The sequence below is a fragment of the Erpetoichthys calabaricus genome, chromosome 16 (genome assembly GCF_900747795.2).
Source record: "Erpetoichthys calabaricus chromosome 16, fErpCal1.3, whole genome shotgun sequence".
NCBI classification, from domain to species: Eukaryota; Metazoa; Chordata; class Cladistia; order Polypteriformes; family Polypteridae; genus Erpetoichthys; species Erpetoichthys calabaricus.
Window position 1 is genome coordinate 54,540,170 of NC_041409.2, and position 22,483 is coordinate 54,562,652.

General features: G+C 39.4%; 1 protein-coding gene across 2 annotated transcripts in view; it reads right to left on the reverse strand.

Annotated features, from left to right (window-relative positions):
• Positions 1-22,483, reverse strand: part of cep170bb (centrosomal protein 170Bb) — a 132,080-nt gene that overhangs the window by 48,065 nt on the left and 61,532 nt on the right. For both annotated transcript variants that reach the window (XM_028821984.2, XM_051919848.1), the window contains 6 exons: positions 19,696-19,812; positions 13,631-14,122; positions 12,291-13,102; positions 4,497-4,629; positions 1,434-3,170; positions 677-902 (listed from right to left, as the gene is read on the reverse strand). In XM_028821984.2, the coding sequence (XP_028677817.1) occupies positions 677-902; positions 1,434-3,170; positions 4,497-4,629; positions 12,291-13,102; positions 13,631-14,122; positions 19,696-19,812 (3,517 nt within the window). The remainder of the gene's footprint in view (positions 1-676; positions 903-1,433; positions 3,171-4,496; positions 4,630-12,290; positions 13,103-13,630; positions 14,123-19,695; positions 19,813-22,483) is intronic.

The following is a 22,483-nucleotide window of genomic DNA, read 5'->3' on the forward strand; positions in this document are numbered from 1 at the left end:
AAGATACGTTTACACCGTTGCCTGGGTAATGTTCGGCCCAACACTTATGTAAGACACACCTATAAGCTGTTAGCATTTTTAGAGCCCTAGTAATCTTCGGATCTAACACTTACGCGAGACGTATCTATACAGTTGCCTGAGTGACATTTGGGACTAGTAATGCTCAGGTCTAACGCTAAGGAGGTTAAGGAGCTTCTGTAAAAAGGCTAATTTCACCATATGTCAGTCAATCAGTCAGTCATCGTCCAACCCGCTATATCCTAACACAGGGTCACGGGGGTCTGCTGGACAGCCAGCACAAGGTGCAAGGCAGGAACAAATCCCGGGCAGGGCGCCAGCCACCACCACAGGGCGCACACACACACCAAGCACACACTAGGGACAATTTAGGATTGCCAATGCACCTAATCTGAATTTCACCATATGGACAAATAAAATTCTGTCTGTTTATTGCAATATGCAGCAGTGACTTTCTACATAAAATTTCTGAGACAAAAAATGAAGTTCTTAGCTGAGCTCATCTTACCATTTCATAAATTATGAACCAGTGGAAGAAAGAATAAAATCATCCTCATTTCAAAATTATGCAGTTCAGTTTAATACAGTTTACAGAGAATTATCTGCCTGGAGTTGGTTGACAATAACACCGTTATATAAGAATTCTATTCAGTCTTACCTTGCTATTTCTGCACTGTGTGTTGACCAATGCTGATAGGGGTCATTCTCATTTTCATCTGTGTCTTCATTGTCTTGGGGGGTTGTATTTTGCCTGCCATGGACCCTGGGAGTCTGAGTGGCTGCAGATGCATGAGACCGCTTGTGTTTAGTGGAACTTTGGTTGGAATCATTGTCCTCGTCAGAAGTAGAGGTATAATCGGAGCCTTTCTGTTGTCTCCTTGAACCTTTAAAATGAATTAGTTCAATGAAAGACTACTCCTTTTACTTTTGAACTGAAACAAACACTGCTACTGACAGAATGTTTAAAATTAATCAGAATTTCAAAAATATAAGTGCATTTAAATGTTACAAATGTGAAAACATACATTAACTATTTGAAAAGAAAATGCTAATCCACACATTAGCAAAGACATATTCAATCGGCTAAAACTATCATAATATTTTTTATAGCTTAGAGCTGACTTATTCAATCAATATTTAAGGAAGATACTTTATAAAGTAGAGCTAAGAAGCATAACATCAAACAATTTCAAAACGAGGACATTCAAGGGCATAAGTCTTTGATTAGACTGCAGACATACTCTCAATTTTATTTCATTTTAAATGTTAAGTGGCAAAAATTATAACAAAACATTTTAAAAAATGTTTCATATAATAAGCAAAACCTGGTGTAAATTCTGCATACAGTCTCATACATTATTATTTACATGTTAAGGTGTATAAAAGGCAAACATGCAGACCTGTTTTGTACTTACTAACTGTAGAAGAATACTTGGCACTGCTTGATCGCGCTCTAGAGACAGGCTGCCTTTCACTTGCCCCTAAAGGTCGTCTGATCACAGCTTTGCTGCTTTCAACAGCTGCAGATTTGCGTCCCTTATTGGCTGTGTCAAGAGCCCGACTTCGAGGTGTACTTGATTCAGTGTCACTTGGTGCTGTAAAAGAGCCTGTTCTTTTCCGTGGCATGGCCAAAATATCCAGCCTTGAATATTTTTTGTTCTCATTCTGAGCTTTTGACAAGGTTGTGCCATCTAAGTTTACAGGGGTTCGATCTGTGTCAGCACCTTCATTATCAGAAGCCTCGCCAAGACGGGCTCGCCGAAGCATAGATGCCCTCGTAGGCCTTGGTGCGGACAAACTGTTAGAACGAGTGAGACCTTGTTGGACTACTGGCTTCAGAGGTTTGCCACCGTCATCCTTTAAAGGTTGTATAATTAGCTTTTTCCTCAGAGAGGAACGAGAAGTGGATTCATGGTCTGAAGAGGCTGTATCAGGTGGGAATGATATGTTCGAATTACGAAAGTCATCAGTAAAATCCAAAGAACCCCGTGTTCCAGAACTCCGCCTCAGATGAAATCTTTTAGTTGGGTCTGTCTTGTCTACTTGTCGGTCCCCTACATGCTTCTTGCGCGTTTCAGAAAGCCTTTCACGGGCACTTGTCTGCTTCTGAACAGAGACATTTGCTGAGGATGTGTCCTTTTGCACAGCTGTGACGGTGGTCTTTTTTCGACTAACATTTGACACATTTTTGTTGCTTAGTAAACTGACAGTACTAGCAGTGTCAATATCAGAATCACCAGATAGAGAGTCTTCCATATGGGTAGAAGGACTCTCAGATTTTTGCTTTGGGCTACTACTCTGAGACTGCAATCTGGCTTCCAGGACAGCTAGAGTGTTTTCCGTTTCTTTAAGGATCTGCTGTGTATCTTGGCAGTCTATGGCATAAGGATTTGTTGCTTCAAAATCCTTCATGGATGAATGGCTTGAAATGTGAGGAAGCTTGTTGACGGTAACATCATCACTCGGACGATCTTTGGTGAAGCTTTCCTGGCGGACCAGAGATACTGAGGTGTCTTTGGTTGAAAGAACCTCTCTTTCTTGAGGAACACTTTTAGTAACCAAACTAGGAGGTTTCCCTAACTTCCTGGACTCCTGACTATGTATCGTCTTTTCCCGAATGGTAGAACTTTCTGAACCAGATTTAGTGTCATGCTCAGACCCTGTGTCAATGGTAGTATGACTTACTGCCGACAATTGCTTCAAAGGAACCTCTTCTGAGGCAATGTAAAAAGACGTGTGTTGAGCTTTGGATCCCCCTCTTTCATCAGTCTGCTGATGTGTTCCAAAATTGCTCCATGGCTTTTTGATTTTAGATGTTTCAACAGATCTTATTGATTTTTGTTTCTTATCTCTTTCCCAAAATGAACCCTCATCTGATTTACTAGTGTCACTCAAACTATCTGGGTCCACGTCATCTTGAACATTAAGTCTCTGCACATCTTCCTGTTGCTTGGGCATTTTTGAGCTCCTTTCAGGAATCTTGTATGGAGCGTAAGAGTCACTGGGAACCAGAATACTAGGAGTAATAATTTCTGTCTTGTCTGCTGGAGGAACCTGAGGCAAGCGTCTTCTTGTTCTAACAGAATGGCTAATGTCAAATTCCGTATGATGGATAGGTTGACTGAGTATGGCCTGGTGGTCAGGTTTTCCATCTAAATAGAAAAAATTTATATGAACGACAGGTTCTAAAAGTAAGCCTACAATTAGCAAAATGGTAAAATTAATATCTGAAATATATATTGTTGTTAATGTTTACAAATGTACTCTGCAAAATCAAAGGAAACCTGGACGTTATTTTACGCCCAGTGGAGTAAATCTATCAATTATATTCAGTATTTGCACATGCAATGACCTGATTTTCAAAAATGCCCATAGAACTCCAGCTCCAACAATTTCCTAGATGAATTGCAATGTAATGTTCTTTGTTACTGCTTATTATGCCAGAGGAGCTCACTTTGTGGGCTTTTAAATATATCAATTGAAACCAACTCAAGCAGCAAAACTGAAAAACAAACTAAGAATGCAGTATCATCATGAAAAATTATTTATTACCACATTCTTGGAATTAAAAATTTCTCAGCTAACTACACAAAATACAGCATATTTAAATGCATGTCAACAGATTAGACAATACATACATTTTTCACTGAATATATGACAAATAAGTTGTTTTAACTTAAAGCTAAGGTTGACCGTATTTGTAAAAAAATGACACAGCTAAATGCCTTGATTAACACTGCTGAGTCGTTTTGCATCTTTAGATTTTATTAATTATTTAATACGAATGACACAGTGGTGCATAGAGCCGGGGACTGGCTTTGAATCCCACCCAGATCACTGCTTTGTGGGTTTGCATATTCTAAATAGAGTAAATAACTTGCGGTTCTCCATGGCATGCTAAAACACCTCTCAGACTCTGCATAGTCTTTTGGACAAGACCTTAAACCATCCTGATTCTGTATGTACTGCATTCAATTGTCCAAGAAAACATGTTAAACTCAGTATTTGTGGAGAACAACCTAACTATTTAGATGAATGTTTTCTTACTAAGAAATAAATTACATGTGAAACTGGCTGCGATGGAGGGTTCAAAAAGACAAACATAGCAAAGTAGTTTAGTATTAGAAATGTTTAGCTGATACCTTAACATGGGTTTGTAACATTAAGCATCAAACCTTAAGAATTCATCAAAGTGGCAAAATGTTTTCATAAGGACTGATAATACATTTTATACTTTTAAAATCCACACAGTCTAAATTATGAGATTCAGTCTAATGCTGTGCTGAAATCTTGATCTGTAAAGATTGAACATGACTTAACATATTCTTAAACTTTATTATTTTGTTCCTTCTATAAACACGTACTCTATTATTAGACTGTTCAACATCTTAATTGGAACAGTATTATTCTTAAAATATTTGCCACAAAAATCACATCTGAGAAATTAACATACTTAATATCTATTTAGTTCCACCTACTTCTGTCTGGAACTTCAATACGCTGTTGAGTATCACTCAAGCCTTCTGTGGAACCAGAATCTTCAAAGGTGTCCGCCAAACTTGCCCATCGTGATACCCATTTAGGTCCTCCTTCTGATGATGTACCTAAAGACTACAATGTCAAGGCACAAGAATGTAAAATAAGATAAAAGGCAAGGACTGTGATTCAGAAGACCTTGAAAGGTAGAAATGTTAGAAAGCTGCAAGTGAAACTTGACATCTGGCACAGCTTCCCATGGCCCATGGGCACCTATCAGGATTGAACTACCAGTGTAGAGCATACCTGTGCAGAGTCTGAGACTGCCTAGTCATGTTTAATCTGGGACCACGTGCAAGTCCACGTGATTACAACACCAGAGTCGAAAACAGATTCTTTTTGGTGGAAGAAAATGGCACCACTGTCAATCTTTTGCAGCAACTGACTGATTAAAATGTGTAGCTTTCTATTTGTTACTTTTTAAGTGTGAGTCACATAAAACTTTGTAGTCTTTTAGTCTCTCTTACGTACAAATGATATTGTGCTCTACAGGTCTTTTGCCAAGCAATTATCACAAAGCCTTCAAAACACTAACTTACTACTCAAGAAAAATGCCGCACTTCACCTTGCACATATGAAATATGTTTTGGGAATATATTGTTCTGCCATTGAAATGTTAACATAATTTTGACTCATCCTGTATATTTTTAAAGTTTAAATTGGAGAGAAGTATATGTATATTTTGAGCATGTATAGGGTTATTATGTTGTGGGCTAATGTTCTAATGCAATCTCTCCTTAGCATATACTGTATGTATGTGTCTTCTTCCTACATCCCAAAAACACACAGATATGACTTAGAACCAATTTTAAAGTGTTTACTGTGACCGAGTGTGACTGTGGGCAAGAGTGCTTCCTGTAGTTGACAAGCTGCCTGTCCAGAACAGACTTCAACATGAACATGGTAGACAGATGGGTGATGTATCAAGAGTTAGAATATTTGAAGGACCACCAAAATATTTATCCATTCTATTATAAGATCAATATCTAGGTCAGGCAAAATAATTCACAGGAAATTCCAAAAAACTACTCTAGGCTAACTTGGTGGTATGTAGTTTATTATATACTCTTAAAAAAGTTTTTATAATAATGCCTCACTGTGAGTGTCACTGCACTGTTTATCTTTAGCCACATCAAAAGTTTTTTTTTTTCTTTTTTAATCATTTTGATGTGTATTTTAGTAGGGGAAGAGGTAGTTGTTTGTCATAACGCAATATTATTTATTTATTCGGCTTCTGAAAAAAAGGAAAGTTTTCCCCATGGGACAAATAAAGTACTATCTGTCTATGTAAAAGTACATTTAGTTTAAGAAACCTTAAACCACAGGCGTGAAGCTCAGTGACTCTGATTAAGTGAGTATAATGATACATTGATGGATATTTCCTCAAGGACTTTCTACATTCTTAAGAATGGAACAAATCATACATATTGCGGGGCTGCAACATAACCATTCAAGTAATGCACAGCGTCAGTTTTTAAGCAAGACAGCAGCTATGCAGATCCTTTTTAGCATGCCAGGAGCAAAGGTGTAAGTAAAACCTTTTTTCTGAGTTTGCACCAGTGGCGGTTTGTAATGTGGGGTGCTGCCCTGTGGTATAGTGGGTCCGTGGTTCAGAAAAAAAGGTCCTTTTTAAATAAATGATTGCCACACTCGCAGCTTAAAGAGGGGGCGTGGTAGTGTGGCTGGAGCGGTTCTCGGACGCAATGTGGTGCGGGCGTTTCCTCGCTTAAGTGCACAGGTAAGGAATCTTCCAAATCCGTAATTGATGCCGGGAGCTGCTAATCGCCACACCTGTCCCACGTCCCCATTATAAATAGGAAAAGCGCAATTGCGGAGGGGAAGGAGAAAAAAAGAGGAAAGAAAGGAATTTAGAGAAAGAAAAGGAAAGCTGGAAGCTGAGAGCCGATGCCAGTGTGAGAGATCGAGAGCAGAAAGAGCAAGTTCGCAGTTAGCAGAAGGCAGCCGGGCAGTGAGCCCTAGCATGGTGTTTGGCTGACACCCGGGGGCAGATTGATTGAGTCACTCCTGATGAGTGACCCTGGTCACTAGGGAACCCAAATCTCAGTCTGGTGAGAGCTGAACGAAGCCAGGGATCGGGAAGCTACCGGACCAGCAGAGGAAGGAGGTCAGCTGCAGGTAGGGCGACTCCCCTAGTGCATAGTGCAGATGGGAGAAGCAGGGGAGCCGCCAGTTGAAGGCACCAGGTTTTGCTTTTAAAGGACTGCTTCCAGCCATTGTTTTAACCCCTTTTTTATTGGAACTATTTATTGGATTTCAACCTCTACATTTCCATGTGTTTTAATGGATTATTTATTTATAGACATTTTAATTGCACTGCACTTATTTTGGGATTTTGTTTGGATTTGTGTTTTTTTTTGTTTGTAATAAAAGCACTTGCGCCTTTTTGCACCATCCCCTTGCTACGATTGGTGTCCTCATTGTCCAGTTCATCCAGTTAAATTACCGACAGTGTCATGTTCAAGAGGCTCCCTAAAGGGAAGTGGGAGCCATGGAGTAGAACCTGCATCGTCATATGCTCCACCAAATATTTTAAAAACTCTACTTACCTAAATTAAAAATAATCCCAAGGCACACCACGATTAACCAACCAAAAAAAGCATTAAATCTCTTAGACCTGCTAAACTATCCAAAGGGACAGGAAAGGGGGCAACAAAAAAAGCATTTGAGATATTGTCGTTCATAGACACAGCATTTAGTGATGCACTTTCCAGCTGCTTCCTCCCTTTGCCCCCTCATACAGGTGGTCCTCTCACTGCCTCACTACACTGACCCAACATCAGAGGCAACTCATATGCCCACCGTCCCTCGGCTCTGTGAGAGTGGCTGGGGAACAAGCACCCAAGCAGATGGACCCCTGACACATCTCCTGGCTGCTAAAGTTCTCTCTAAGTGCTGTGTCTGCAAATGGCAATCCCAGAGTTGCTTTTATGTCGGCTTCTCCAGGTAGTCCCATCCTCCTCAGAGCACCTGAGGAGTGTGTCTCTCTTGGGTCTGACCCATGGGCACTACACTGTTATTTCCACAGAGCACCTGTTGAAAAACACGTGTGTAGAGTAAAATTATCACGTCATTCATGGTGATGAACAATTGAGGATAGTATTTACGGAGTTTTAACACAAGTTGTAATGTATGCCCATGTAAGACACCCTAATTTTATTTTCTACTAGCTGAATACCCGTGTTTCACTACGGGATAGCAACAGGAAAAATGTATTCTAAAATATACAGAGTGACAAGTATATGTCCTGTAAATGTCATAAGCCAAGATTTAGCACATAAACGAAACAAAATAGGTTACTAATTATTTCTTGAAATGGTTTGCCAATATAAATATAAGAAATATAAGCTGTTTTAAGAATAGAAGACTTAAACAGTGATGATCAAAACTTGTTTTGGACTAAAGCCCCAGTGATCCCATCACCACCCCTGGTATTACAGTGGAACCTCGGTTCACGACCATAATTCGTTCCAAAACTCTGGTTGTAAACCGATTTGGTCGTGAACCAAAGCAATTTCCCCCACTGGATTGTATATAAATACAATTAATCCGTTCCAGACCATACGAACTGTATGTAAATATATATATATTTTTTTAAGCACAAATATAGTTAACTAGCCATGTGCGCCCAACTACGTTGCGCCTGTTAAAGTTGTCTGTGAAGGGCTCCCTGTTTAAACGCGGCTGCCAGTCGTGAACTGGGCCCTTCGTCGCACAGCATTATGATTTTTTTATAAGGGAAACAAAATTACAAAACAAAACCCTTGGACATTGATTCGATAGGAACGGCCTACTCGGAATCACTGTCCGAATAGTAATTATGCGGTGGTGGAGGAGCATTTCTACTTCTCTCCGTTCATAGTCCGTCTCGTTTTCATGACGCTGTCGTTTCCTCTCACGATCTCTTCTCAACCTTTCTCCAATCTCACAGGTTGCTTTGTGGCAATCCAAACAGTAAAGAAGAACCAATGCTTCTTTCTTGAACTCCAAACGCCGACTGATGAAAAATCACAGAAGTGTGTCCGACTTATATACTCTGACTGCCGACTCCAAGAAGTGGGTGAACATTCGATTTGGAATAAGTGCTGCCAACAACAGTCGATAGAAACACAAAAAACCACAGTCTCGACAACGAAGCAGGTGTCGACGCCAGATCTAAACACAAAGAGTGGTATTGACAGTGTTTGTAAACAAAAGTAACAACCAAGGTGTTGTGTATTCAGCCAGTACAAACAGCACAGCCTCCTTTAGTTCAATCCTCTTTAATCACCACACTCCAACCTCATTCAATGATCCTCCCCCTCACTTCCTCTCCTCCTCCATCACTACTGCCCTCTACTGAACACAGCAGGAACACCACACAAGGCAGTGAATTCGTGGACAAACAAAGATCAAGATCCAAATGAAGATTATATATAAAGATTAAAACATAGAATGCACAGTGTAATAGTAAACTAAATGTAAAAACATTGAACAACACTGAGAAAACCTTGAACAACAGAGAAAACTAACATTGCAAGAGTTCACGCTATACTGTAGCCTTATGACCCAATTGCTGTAAACACTCTTTTTAAATGAGTTTTAAGCACAGGGGAAAAAAAGGAACATTTGAACAAATCCAAACTTTATTTAAAAGCCAACCATAAGCAACCAAGAAAGTAACATTGCAGGAGTTCACACTAATAGCATTACAACCTGATCGCTGTGTAAACTTTTTTTTAATGAGTTTTAAGCACAGGGAAAAACATGAACATTTGAAAAATCTGAAATTTAATAAACAACCAAGAAAAGTAACATTGCAACAATTCACGCTACGAACCGAACAATGAACATTTGAAAAATCCGTAATACAAAAACTAACCATAAACCACCAAGAAAACTAACCTTGCATGAGTCGAGTTCTGGCATGAAGTGAGGAGGAACTGAGTGGAGAACAATCCGGTCTCGTCGCAGTTGAAGACTTGTTACGGGATGTAGCCTTCATTCTCCACTAATTTTGTGAATTTTTTCACAAATTCTTTCGCAGCTTCAGCGTCGGAACTAGCAGCCTCTCCATGCCTTACCACACTATGAATGCCACTTCTCTTGCAAAACTTTTCAAACCATCCTCTACTGGCTTTAAATTCCTCACTTTCGCCACTCGTAGAAGGATAGTTTTGCAGCAAATCGCCATGAATCTTCCTGGCTTTCTCACATGACATCGCCTCGCTTACGCTATCCCCTGCAAGTTGCTTCTCGTACAGCCACAGTAGCAACAGTTTTTCCACCTCTTCCAGCACCTGAGGCTTCTATCTGGTTAACGCTGTAACTCCTTTTGCAACATCAGCTGCTTTAATAGATTCTTTCTGCTTTAGAAGAGTCGAAATCGTAGATTTTGACTTCTTGTACTCGGCGGCAAGATCAGTAACACAAACGCCACGCTCATACTTTTCAATAATTTCTTTCTTTACTTCAATTTCAATTTTCTGCAAAACTTTCTTCTCACCACTCTTCACTTGCTTAGAAGCCATGGTTAACTGCAAAAGCATACGAAATACTGTAGAGCACAAAGAGTTCACAGGTAAAGCACACACGTCTGACTGAGAACAATGAACAGAGAGAGGCTGAACACGTGCTTAAACACAGTAATTGGTGCGTACGAACCGGAAGGGAAATGAAATAGAGCACAAAGATTTCCGATGATTTCTGCACGTGTTGCATTGTTCTCGGTCAGATGTGTGTACGAAAGCTCGCACGCACAAGCATGCACGTCTGACCGAGAACAATGCAACACGTGCAGAAATCATCGGTGCGCACAAACCGAAAGGGAAACTGGCTTGTTCGTATACCGAGTGTGTGGTCGTGAACCGAGGCAAAAGTTTGGCAAACTTTTTGGTCGTAAACCGATTTGTACGTGTACCGAGACGTTCGTGAACCAAGGTTCCACTGTATTTAGTAACCAGACCACGTAAGTTTTAAGTGCTAAATTTATTTGTTAATAAAAACAGATGGTGAATGTTATAATTATATTAAAAACAGATTTTCAGGGGGTTTTTACTTTTCATAAAAAAATTACAAATCCTAAGCAATCTACCAAACCTGAAAACAAAAATCAAAAATAACAGGCTTGGTGCGGTAGGAGTCTGCATCATGGTGTACAGCTTGAATCTCCGCCAGTTATTAGAGACGTGGCTAACAATGTCAACCCACATCTAAGCAGCCAGAGAGGTAGTGCAGTGCACAAGGTAGACCAAGGCCAGCGAGGAGAACAGGCACGCGCCATCACCAGCTAATCCACACCACGTGGTGAGGGACCATTACTTTGTCAATATAAATCCTTTCTTCCTCTTTCATAGTTTTACGGGTTTATTTAAAGAGGTATAAACTTAATAGAAGAATTTATGAAGAAAGTATGAAAAAAAATAAAATAAAAAAAGTATGAAAATCAAAATCCTCAAAAAAAATAAATTTGCTTTAATATACATTGGAATAACCTAACTAAACTATTTTAAAAAGATATATAAATGGCAAATTATAAACACTTTGTGGAAACTCAAAAATATCAAAACAAAACTTGTACTCTTCAGAAAAATGAAAGTATTTTTAATTTATTTTAAAGAAATTTATTTTAGAAAGAAATGGAGTGAATGGGTCTAAAAAACTAAAAGAAATTTCATGCTTGGACCATGACATTTTTAAAACCGTTTCTTAGCGAGCACCTATGGGCCAAGGGTAACCTACATTCTAAATTTCAAGTCCCAAGTCCTCAGGAGATTTCGTGATGAGTGGCTCAGTGGTAGTTGGCTTTTATATATACAGTATATAGATTATACATTTTTATCAGTGTATTTTAATAAATAACCAGATTGCTTTTACAATTCTATTTTTTGTCTTTATATCTCGAGTAACAAAATATAAGAGCACCTGGTGCAGGGGAAGATTGCCATTTGTTAATCCCTGCAGGATTTATCAAGGCTAAGTAGGCTACCTCAGTAGGAAGAACAAATGCAGTAGAAGTAAAAAATTGTTGGAGCCAAAGCTGTAGGAGCCTTCATGTGTCTTGAGGACTCCTGTATATTTGTTAATGCTGGAGACAGTGAGTCCCTATATGGAGTACTGAGGAGTGACATGCATTGAAGGCACTTACAGCATATGGATGGGATGCTATGTGGAATACTACAGAGTGACTGGCAGTTAGGAATCACTCATCTGTAGTTGTGTGAATACAATCTGTGTGTGTGTGCGCGCAACTTTGAGAGTAAACTAAAGTAGTAGGGTGCTCCGGTTTCCTCCCACAGTCCAAAGACATGCAGGTTAGGTGCATTGGCAATCCTAAATTGTCCCTAGTGTCTGCCTGGTGTGTGGGTGTGTGTGCCCTGTGGAGGGCTGGCACCCTGCCTGGGATTTGTTCTTGCCTTGCGCCCTGTGCTGGATGGGATTGGCTCCAACGGACCCCCGTGATCCTGTGTCTGGATATAGCGGGTTGGAAAGTTATTCAAATATCCTCTTACTTGTTACTTTGTACATTTAATCTAAATACTGTCAGAATGACTTAAGGTAGACAGCCATCAAAACGGAAAATTTGCTAGTACCAGTAAAACTCAAGAGAAAAACCATGAATAATTTCTGAAACGTTTTTAGGCCTAACCCTTGGATTGAGACACAAGTTTAGTACATGGATGAATGGATAGATCATTTAAGGTTGTAAACTAATGCTACACAATAAGTTGTCAACATACCTGATCAACAATACTTCTGGGCTCTTCCATCTCCTTGTCCTGACATTCTGCCTCTATGGTATATGTCCCAGCATCACTTAAGCTGTCTTCCTCTTCATTTCCAGCAGCCTTAGTTTCTCCTTGTTGAATGGTAAAAGGACACAAAGGAGTATTATGGGAAGTATTAACCAAAACAGGACTAGGTGAGTGAGTAGGAGAGTGGACAGGAGAGGCTGTGGCCAACAATGCTGTAGTATTCAACGGCGGGGAAAACGTCTTCTCTGGCATTGAATCTCTATAAAGCCCAGCTGAAAAGTTCTGGTTCACCTTGTTTTTTTTCCCCACACTGGCAAAAGGCTTTACAGCAACTGTAATGTGGGATGTGACAGCCAAAGTATTCGCATTAATACGATCTTCTGTTTTTTCTCGCTTGAGGGAGCTAGACCTCTGGGGGACACCTGTGCTTTTTAGTGATTCTCCCATTGGCTGTGCTGGCCCAAGACCATGTTGAGAGTCAACAGCTGACTTTTCAATAGTCATCGTACCCCGTCTTTTTTCCAGTTTAGCCTTCAGGGTAGAAAAGGAATCATTATGTCCAGCATTATTGGTAAAAGATTGTGACCTTTTCTTGCGTGGGTTATCATCAAAGAATTCTATAACAAAAGCTTGTTGGTTCAGTAATTCCTGAGGGCTATCCTTGGCATGACTTTGCACAGAAGACTGCAGCTCTGTTGGGGGTGGAACCTGTTCCTTAGTCGATATCTGTTTGGTTGGTTGTTCCAACTGGACTGCATCTTCTGTGTCACTCTGTGTTCCATCTTCATGTTGGTTGCCTAAAAGTAAGGAAAAAAAATCAATCAACCTTCACCATTATTATAAATAACAGATTCTGATAATTTAATCCAGACGTTCATCTATATTCATAACTCACTTTTTATATTAATGAGTGGCAAATAGCCATAGACAGCAAAATTGTGTGCAAAATGGTATGCCAAACTATCACAGGTGTGGCGGAACATTAAGCTAACTCACAATAAACCAATTCAAAATCTTTGAAAACTGGAGAGCCAACTGAAATCACCACAGTGACAAGGGTTGAATATGAAAACTTCACACAATCAGAGAACCCATTAGTGAGCTGTGAAGTGCAAATCACTGCACCGTCGTTAATGCTTATTGATATCTGAGGAAATGAAATCATATATATATATTTATGATATATATAAGCATAAAATCATATGTTTCCCACATAATATTCATCTTTTTTATCTGAAATGCAAATTACTTGTGCAGCGACCAAAAAGCAATTTTGGCTACACTGTACAAATCCTTTTGGTTTCATACTTCAGAACAAAACTTACCTTTGAGGGTTTTGATGTGAACTGGCAGATCACTTTTAGTGCTGTATACATCATCAGAAGGGGACTTCCATTTCATGATGCTGGGGTCATTGTGAACAAGCCAGTCTGCCACCTTATTCTCTATGGACATTACTTCAGTAGGGGCAACTGCTGTATCTTTGCCAAGAGGTTTACGTTTACTGAAGGAGAACTTAGTCACATGATCCTTGATCTTGATCTTTCCAGGGGTGCAGTCATCAAACTCAATGGTGAAGGATGCATGACTCTGAACTACTGGGGGAGTAACAGTGCTGGGTGCGTCTGTATCTTTAGTGGGAATCTCATGTAATTCTGTCTCTGGACTTTTAGTGCGCATCTGGAACTCCTTGGTTGGGATTTCAAAGTAACTTGGTTCTCGTCTATAAGAGTAGATGGACCTTGTCTGCAGATCCTGGTTATCGGTAATGTTTTCATTTAAGTCTGGTTCATGTTTGGAGGTCTCCTTGTGAATTTCTGAATAAAAAAAAAAATACAAGATATGAGGAAAATAAGGTAATTTTTTTAATATACTGCCTTATCTAGAGGCTTACAGTTTTTGGTATCAGGAGCCACCTATGTGTCATATGTTTACATTTAGAAATTAATTTAGAAAATAATACAATGTGAGTCATTGATAAAGCACAATTACACTTTTCACTTATATCAGCAGGATTTATTAACAACTAGTTGACAGGTAATAGTATGGTAATAGAATACATTTTAAAATATTTGTTATCTCTTGCTGAACGTGCACCTTCAGTCTCTTCCCTTAGTATCTGAGCCTTTCTTGACAGGTGCTGCCTCTGTTGACCATGTTACCTGCCTTCTGTACGCTCTGGAGGTGACTCAATGTGCCTCCTACACCTTTACTGGTTCTCCTCCTAGTATGTCACACACTCGCACTTCCTCTTTCGATCACATCAACAAAGCCAAATGGACCAATTACACCAAAGCCAAACTGACCAATCAGTCTGCTTGAAGGAACTTGACAACTGCAGACTAAATATTTAGAACAAAAGAAAACATACATGGCTGCGCAGCTGTGACTTAAATATTTGTAGGGTTTATTCCATATAAAACTGCACAAGTATTACAACAGTGTCTAACCTGAAGGTTTAAGGGACAAATAAAACAAACAGGGCACAAGTAACAGGCATGGCATGCAGAACATACAGGACATTTTCAAAAGGAAGAAAGAAGAGAGCAATAAATGTAGATTTCTGTCTAAAGCAAAGGCTTTCAGGAAATATGCAGAATACAGTTCTAAAAAATGCATTTACATATTTTAATTTAGGTGACACATGTAGAAAGCAACTTCATATAAGTGCATGTGTTCCCATGTTAAAATGTGAGCACAACCTCACACTTTACAGTGCAACACTTTAGTCACCAGGGACAACAATAATTAGCATGTTTAGGTAAACGCAAAACATCTGGGAGTTTAAATGAACACTACCATACAAAACTGATCTAACTTAAGGAAAGTGCAGATGATGGTGAGTGAAGCACATGCCTTCAGTATTCTTTGCTTTGGCATGCATACTTGAGTTATACTAAATTATCACATTATATATAGTACTGCACTAAGAGAATCTTTTTGGACAAAGCTAATAGCAAATTTTTCACATAAACACTTCTGTATGTGTATGCGGTGTTGTAGAGGTGATCCAACCAGGGGCTGACTAAACATCACCTCTCCAACAGCACTCCATTAATTTAGACTCACAGAGAAATGCGAATTCTTTTCTTGTACTATATCTCTCATTAAATTAAAGGAGACTTTGACAAAACAAATGTAAACATTGTACTGTATTAGTGACACCAAAAAAAAACAAAAAAAAGCTTTATTAGTTTGACTACAACTTATATGATAAATGACTGATAGGGTTTCCACATTAACACCTCACTTTTGAATTTGGGTAAGATAACATTTTATGGTATCCAATGTAAGTTATATATATATATATATATATATATATATATATATATATATATATATACTGTATATATAAAAAAACCCTATGATTTAATATTGCTACGGTGTGGGTGTGAGCAATAGTGTGCCCTACAATTAGAAGTGTCTCCTCCACAGCAGGTTGCTGCCAGAAATCGAACCTTCATTCTTTTCAATATGTTTTCACTCATTACATTTAATTCTGGAAAAAGACGTCATTATACTTTCTTAAGATATATTCTAACTTTGTAAACTGCTAATGAACTATGGTTTTCCATATCTTTAACTAATTGCATGGGCCTGTCAGACACCTTAGGGCTCATTTATACTTCACGCTCAGAACGCGTACGTGCCCGCATCATCGCCGCCATGCGTTCTGAGCGTTCATTTGACGCGTCCTCTGAGCAGGTCCTCAGAAATTAACGCGACGCGTGCGCAAGTTGCAGTACCAGCAAAAAGTCGGAGGGCGCAGTGTGCTAAAAGTTGGAATGTGACGTCAGAGTCTCTGTTTACTATCTACATGTGACAGAAATCCGCTTTGCAGATCCTACGAGATCGGTGTGCGCGCTTCGATATTTGATAAATGGTTCGATGTGGTGAAGCAAAATGCCGACATACAGATGTATTCATGGTGCTTTTATATTCAAGCGCCGCATATTCCTGATCGTAATGACACGATACGTTTTAAAATTCTCACATACCGTCTTCTGTGCTGTCTTTTTTTCTAGGGCTTCCTCTGCTCCTGACAGCAGAGAATCGACAGCAATAGATTGCCACACTGAGCACATTAAATGTATGATATTCCAACTCTCTGCACATTTAGAATCCTTAGATTTATACTTGATATCACTTTCATGATGAAAAGCATTAAAGTATGTATATTACATTTTACAGATAAATCAGTAATTTCGTTTAAATAATGACTACTGTTAATAAGGGCGGCACGGTGGCGCAGTGGGTAGCGCTGTTGCCTCGCAGTTGGCAGACCTGGGGACCTGGGTTCGCTTCCCGGGTCCTCCCTGCGTGGAGTTTGCATGTTCTCCCCGTGTCTGCGTGGGTTTCCTCCGGGCGCTCCGGTTTCCTCCCACAGTCCAAAGACATGCAGGTTAGGTGGAATGGTGATTCTAAATTGGCCCTAGTGTGTGCTTGGTGTGTGGGTGTGTTTGTGTGTGTCCTGCGGTGGGTTGGCACCCTGCCCGGGATTGGTTCCTGCCTTGTGCCCTGTGTTGGCTGGGATTGGCTCCAGCAGACCCCCGTGACCCTGTGTTCGGATTCAGCGGGTTGGGAAATGGATGGATGGATACTGTTAATAATTACACACATGGGGAGACACAGTGGCGGAGCGTTAGCACTGCTGTCTTGCAGGGAGTCACGTCGCTGATATTCCCTGCTGGAGTTTACACGTTTTCCTGCTGGGTTTCCTCAGTGTGCTCCAGTTTCCTTCCAAAGATATGCAGATTTGGTGATTTGGTGCCGCTAAAATGACGCTAGTGTATGTGTGTGCTTGTGTTCACCTTGCGATGAGCCGAGGCATCTTCCAGGGATTGTTTCTCACTGATGCCCAGTGCTTGCTGGAATGGACACATCCCTGGATTTAATCAATAAACATCCTTTTCAGAGATATTGCGGTAAGGTGTCATCGGAATTTAATGGGTGTTCTAGGCAATTCACAACACAGAGAAGCCGAACATGTTCTCACCATGATAATATTTCACACTTCCACCTGGCGGATTCCTCCAGATTTACGTAAAGTACGCGCGCAAGTATAAACATTTCAATGCTTGCGTAGCAGGAGCATCCGCTGCAGCATGCGTCGCGTGAAGTATATCTCCGGCCTTAGACCTTCTGACATCAGACTTTGGCTATTTAAAGGCCTTATTATGCAACTTTGTGTTAGCAGCCCACGGCCCATGTGGGTGTCATTCTGTGGAACTGTATGTCAAAGAGTATAAGGCTACATATGGCTGGGATTATACTTCATGCAACGCAATTCGTGTACCTGCGAATGCTGATGCTACACAAGCAGTGTATTATTTACTTGTGTGCATACTTCATGTAAATCTGGAGGACTCTACCAGGTGGCAGTACGAGATACCATCATGGCGAGAAAACAATGTTTGGCTTTGCTGTGTTGTGAATTGCCCAAAACATCCATTAAATTCCCAAGACACCCTACCACAATATCTCTGAAATTAATGGATGTTTAATGATTACATCCATCAATCCAAAAATGTGGCCTTTCTAGGAAGCATCGGGTGCGAGGCAGAAACAATCCCTGGATGGGGCATCAGCTCATTGCAAGGTGAACACAAGCACACACATATACTAGCGTCATTTTAGCATCAGCAAATCCCCAAACCTGCATGTCCTTGGAAGGAAGCCGGAGCACGCTGTGGAAACCCACCAGGAAAACATGCAAACTCCAGGCAGGAAACACCAGGGATGATGACTCCCTAGTGCAAGGCAGCAGCGCTACCGCTCTGACACCATGCCGCCCCCACAAGTGTAATTATTAACAGTATAAATTATTTAAATAAAGTTAACAATTTATCTGTACAATGCAACATATATGCTTTAACACATTTCATAATGAAAGTGATATCAAGTATAAATCTAAGGATTCTAAATGTGCAGAGAGCTGTACTGTTATAAATTCAATGTGTTCTGTATGGCAATCACTGCCTGCCGCTGCTGTTAATGCAGGAGGCAGCCCCAGCAGCACAGTGATTAACAACTGGGTTGGTTTTAAGATGATGTTTCCAAAATTCTACTTTAATGACAAAATAAACTAAGAGATTAAAGTGGAAATTTCCACTTTAATCATGAAATAGATCTTTTCTTTTCATTGTGTCCCTATTTTTTTTTTCTCTGTGGCTCAAATACGCTTCCATACATTCTGATTCTGTTGCAAAAATGCAAAAAAAAAAGATGGCACAGAAGATGGTATGTGTGACCTTTAAAATGTACTGCATCCTTACGATGGGGAATATGCAACGCTTGTATTGTCTATCAAATAGATGAAGAAAAGGTCACCATTTAAGTATGATGATTTGCTTCACCACATCGAATAATTCATCAAACATCGAAGCATACACATTGATCCTGTAGAATCTCCAAACCGGCTTGCTGTCACATGTTGATGGTAAACAAAGACTCTGACGTCATGTCCCAAGCTGAACGTACTGTATCACCTACCCAAGTTTTTGCTGGTACTGCAACGAATACACATCTCATTAATTTCTGAAGATGTGCTCAAAGGACGTGTCAAATGAGCATTGGGAACATGTGGCAGCCATGATGTGAAAATGTTCGCATTCTGAGCGATGAGTATAAATCGGCCCTATAAGTTAACATTCAAATCATTATCTCTCTATTGGATTTTAGGTTGCCTTATCCAGAATTTTTTTAGTTGCTTCTTTTGTGCACAACATAGTGCCACTGAACCCACTGAGCTTATAAAGTCTTATGTTCAGCATACTCCAATATATAGTACATTTACATAGTAAATTACTTCCACAGGCCATCTCTAGTGTCTGTCTACCTGTGATGCATCATGTGTTTAAATTGCTTTAGATTGTACTTTACCTTGCTGCTCTTAACTTTACTGTTTTCAATATTGTAATACATCTTTGTAAGACGTACTCTTTGACAAAACTAGTATATGAGGAAAACTAATTTAAAAAAGCTGAGAACTAAATTAAATAAGGACTTGAAAGATCTGTGATTTGTGAAAGCTGCTGGTGAAAAAAAATAAACTGCGCATGGAATACTAGTTGAATCTTCCATAAAAAAACGCATCATTGGCCATGAAGTGCATTACTTGTATTGAGCAGTCCAACATGTTGTTCTGCACCATCAGCCTCTACAGTCTACAACATCCACAAACAGCTAAACTGTCAACATGGAGACAACTATCTTTTTGCATATGAAATGCAATGAACAATTCAGAGGTTACCACAATTGAAAGCATTTACCTATAGGAACTGAACACAAACTAACATGTGAAACAATTTTAAAATGCTAGATATTTATATTAAAAAAACAATCAGAATGCAACATAGACTGAAAAGGAAAAGTGCATGTTTTGGCTTACCCAAATGTGAGTCTTCCAGATGTCTACTGTCATCATGTTGCAGTATGCCGCCAACATCATCTTCACCCCACCATGACGGCTGACCATAGAGTGGTGTTGGACGGGATATGCTGCTATCTGAAAACATACATGATAATGTTTAAAACTTACACAGGTTTGAAATGTTATTTTTCTTTGCAAATCTTCAGGTCAACTTTTCCCTTATCCAACATAACATAAAATAATGTCTCCTTAATATAAACTGTCCAAATAAATGCTGCCTAGTTTATCATGTGCTTCGTGCCATGCGGAGACATGGAGTTCACATCATAAACAACTATACATCTTATTCAGGTCATTTACTACCTCACTTTTAATAACTATCTTTATGATACTGAATGGAATATTTTCAAACCGTGTTAACTAGAATTTAAAGTAATGTGTGTTAGTAAATCTGAGTCTGCAAAAGTCTATGGAACAAAATTAGCATCAAATGTTGGTTCAGAAAAGAATGGGCTTCCTGTTTGATTACACACACTCATTCTGCCTGATGTCAAGAACAAGCCACCTTGGCTCAAGAGCAAAGGCTCGGCCAACAAGCCTCAGGTCAGGAATAGATTGATAACACTTAAGGTTTAAAAAACAAAAGATAACATCTCAAAGTATGAAAGATTGATTAAAAACTTAACAAATCAAAGAAACCTTTACTTAGCCAGATCATTAACATATTTAATAAAGATGGCCTGAACAAAGAACATAAAACTATGAAAATAATGTTTCTCTTGCTGTTTATTAAGTAAGCCTCCTTCTCTGCTTTGTAATGTCACAAAATGCTTAAATTAATTACTAGTAATATAATTAATAGTTATTCTTATCTATTCAAAATATTAAAACAGTAAACTTAAAATGTTTAGATAATGGTGACCAAAAATATAAAAGAAGGAAGAAACTGTAATTAAAATGATTCACTTAATGTTTATTTTACATACTACATATATTATTAAACTTAGGATAAAAAAAGGAAAGTGCTGAAGATAAACTGCAAAAAAGCAGCTTAAGGTGCAATTCCATTACAAGGCTTTTAAAAATAAACACATTCTTTTCAGAACTATTTCAAAAACAGGACCGCTGAATAGACAGATTCTACAGAGAATTTGAAACTTTAGGTCATGTAAGAGTTATTAAAGGCTCATGTCTGTACTTTTTTATTCTAACTATTTATCAGCCCAAGGCTAGGAATGTGAAAACTAAGTATTAAGTGAATATGGAGAGGTGATTAGGTGATGGTCACTTCCTGGGCCAGATGGCAAGGGCGTCCTTTGAGTCAAGAAAATAGGGGCGAGAGAAGGAAAGAAAGTAATTATGCCTAATAAGTATAATAAAATATTGGTGGAGCATGCGAACCAAAGGGATGAGGGAGTTGTGTCTTATGAGTCAGATAGTTCTGAATAATGTGCAAAGCAAGGTTGTTTTTTGAGAAGAACTGTAATAAATACGATGCTTGCCCAGACTAAGGGGCTCACTTCATTAAACTGAGACAGCTTTGTGCTACATGCATTAAAGTCTTATTCTGATTGCTCATCCCGAGACTCTTGTGTGTATTTTTCTGAAGTGAGAATAAGCTTTTTCTCCAAGACAATTCCTCCTGAGATGAAAGCAGAAACAGAATCTCTGGGTCGTGACTGTGACATCTATGTTCTTTATTATTTACATTTTAGTTCTGTTATTGAGGCTGTATACAGTATATATTAGACATGAACTAAGTTAGCTCAATGTACTTTACACATCTGTACTACACTCATATAATCTTCTTATTCTGATTTTGCTGTGTGCTTATTTGGATATTATTTAAATTAATATTGTATCTTAAATTCTTCTGGTCTCAAAGGATCACATGACAGTGAGGGGGCATCATTTTAGTTGCCTCATCAAAGAGAATGAGAGAGAGAGAGAGAGTATGTTGGATGATTTAGAAATAGTGAACCAGGAAGTACAATGGATTAGCAAGGAGGAAGTAAGCAAAGCTATGAATAGGAAGAAGAATGGGAAGGCATTTGGTCCAGATGACAAACCTGTGGAAGCATGGAGGTGTTTTTTATCTGATTGTTTAATGCAATCTTGGAAAGTGAGAGGCTGACTGTGGAGTGGAGAAGAAGTGTACTGGTACTGATTTTTAAGAATAAGTTTGATGTGCAGAACTGTAGTAACTACAGAGGGATAAAATTGATCAGCCACAGCTTGAACTAATGGGAAAGAGTAGTGGAAGCCAGGTTAAGAAGGGAGGTGATGATTAGTGAGCAGCAGTATGGTTTCATGCCGGGACAGAGCACTCCAGATGTGATGTTAGCTCTGAGGGTTTTGATGATGAAGTATATAGAAGGCCAAAAGGAGTTGCATGGTGTCTTTGTTGACTTAGAGAAAGCATATGACATGGTGTGCCTAGAGAGGAGCTATGGTATTGTATGAGGATGTCGGGAGTGGTAGAGAAGTATGTAAGAGTGATACAGGATATGTACGAGGGAAGAGTGACAATGATGAGGTCTGTGGTAGCAGAGATGTATGCGTTTAAGGCAGAGGTGGGATTATATTAGGGATCAGCTCTGAGTCCTTTCTTTTTTGCAGTGGTAATGGAGAGGTTGACAGGGGAAATTAGACAGAAGTCCCCAAGGACTGTGATGTTTGCGGATGACATTGTGATCTGTAACAAGAGTAAGGAGCAGGATGAGGAGACATTGGAGAGGTGGAGATATACTATAGAGATGGGAGGAATGAAAATCAGTAGGACCAAGACAGAATACATGTGTGTGAA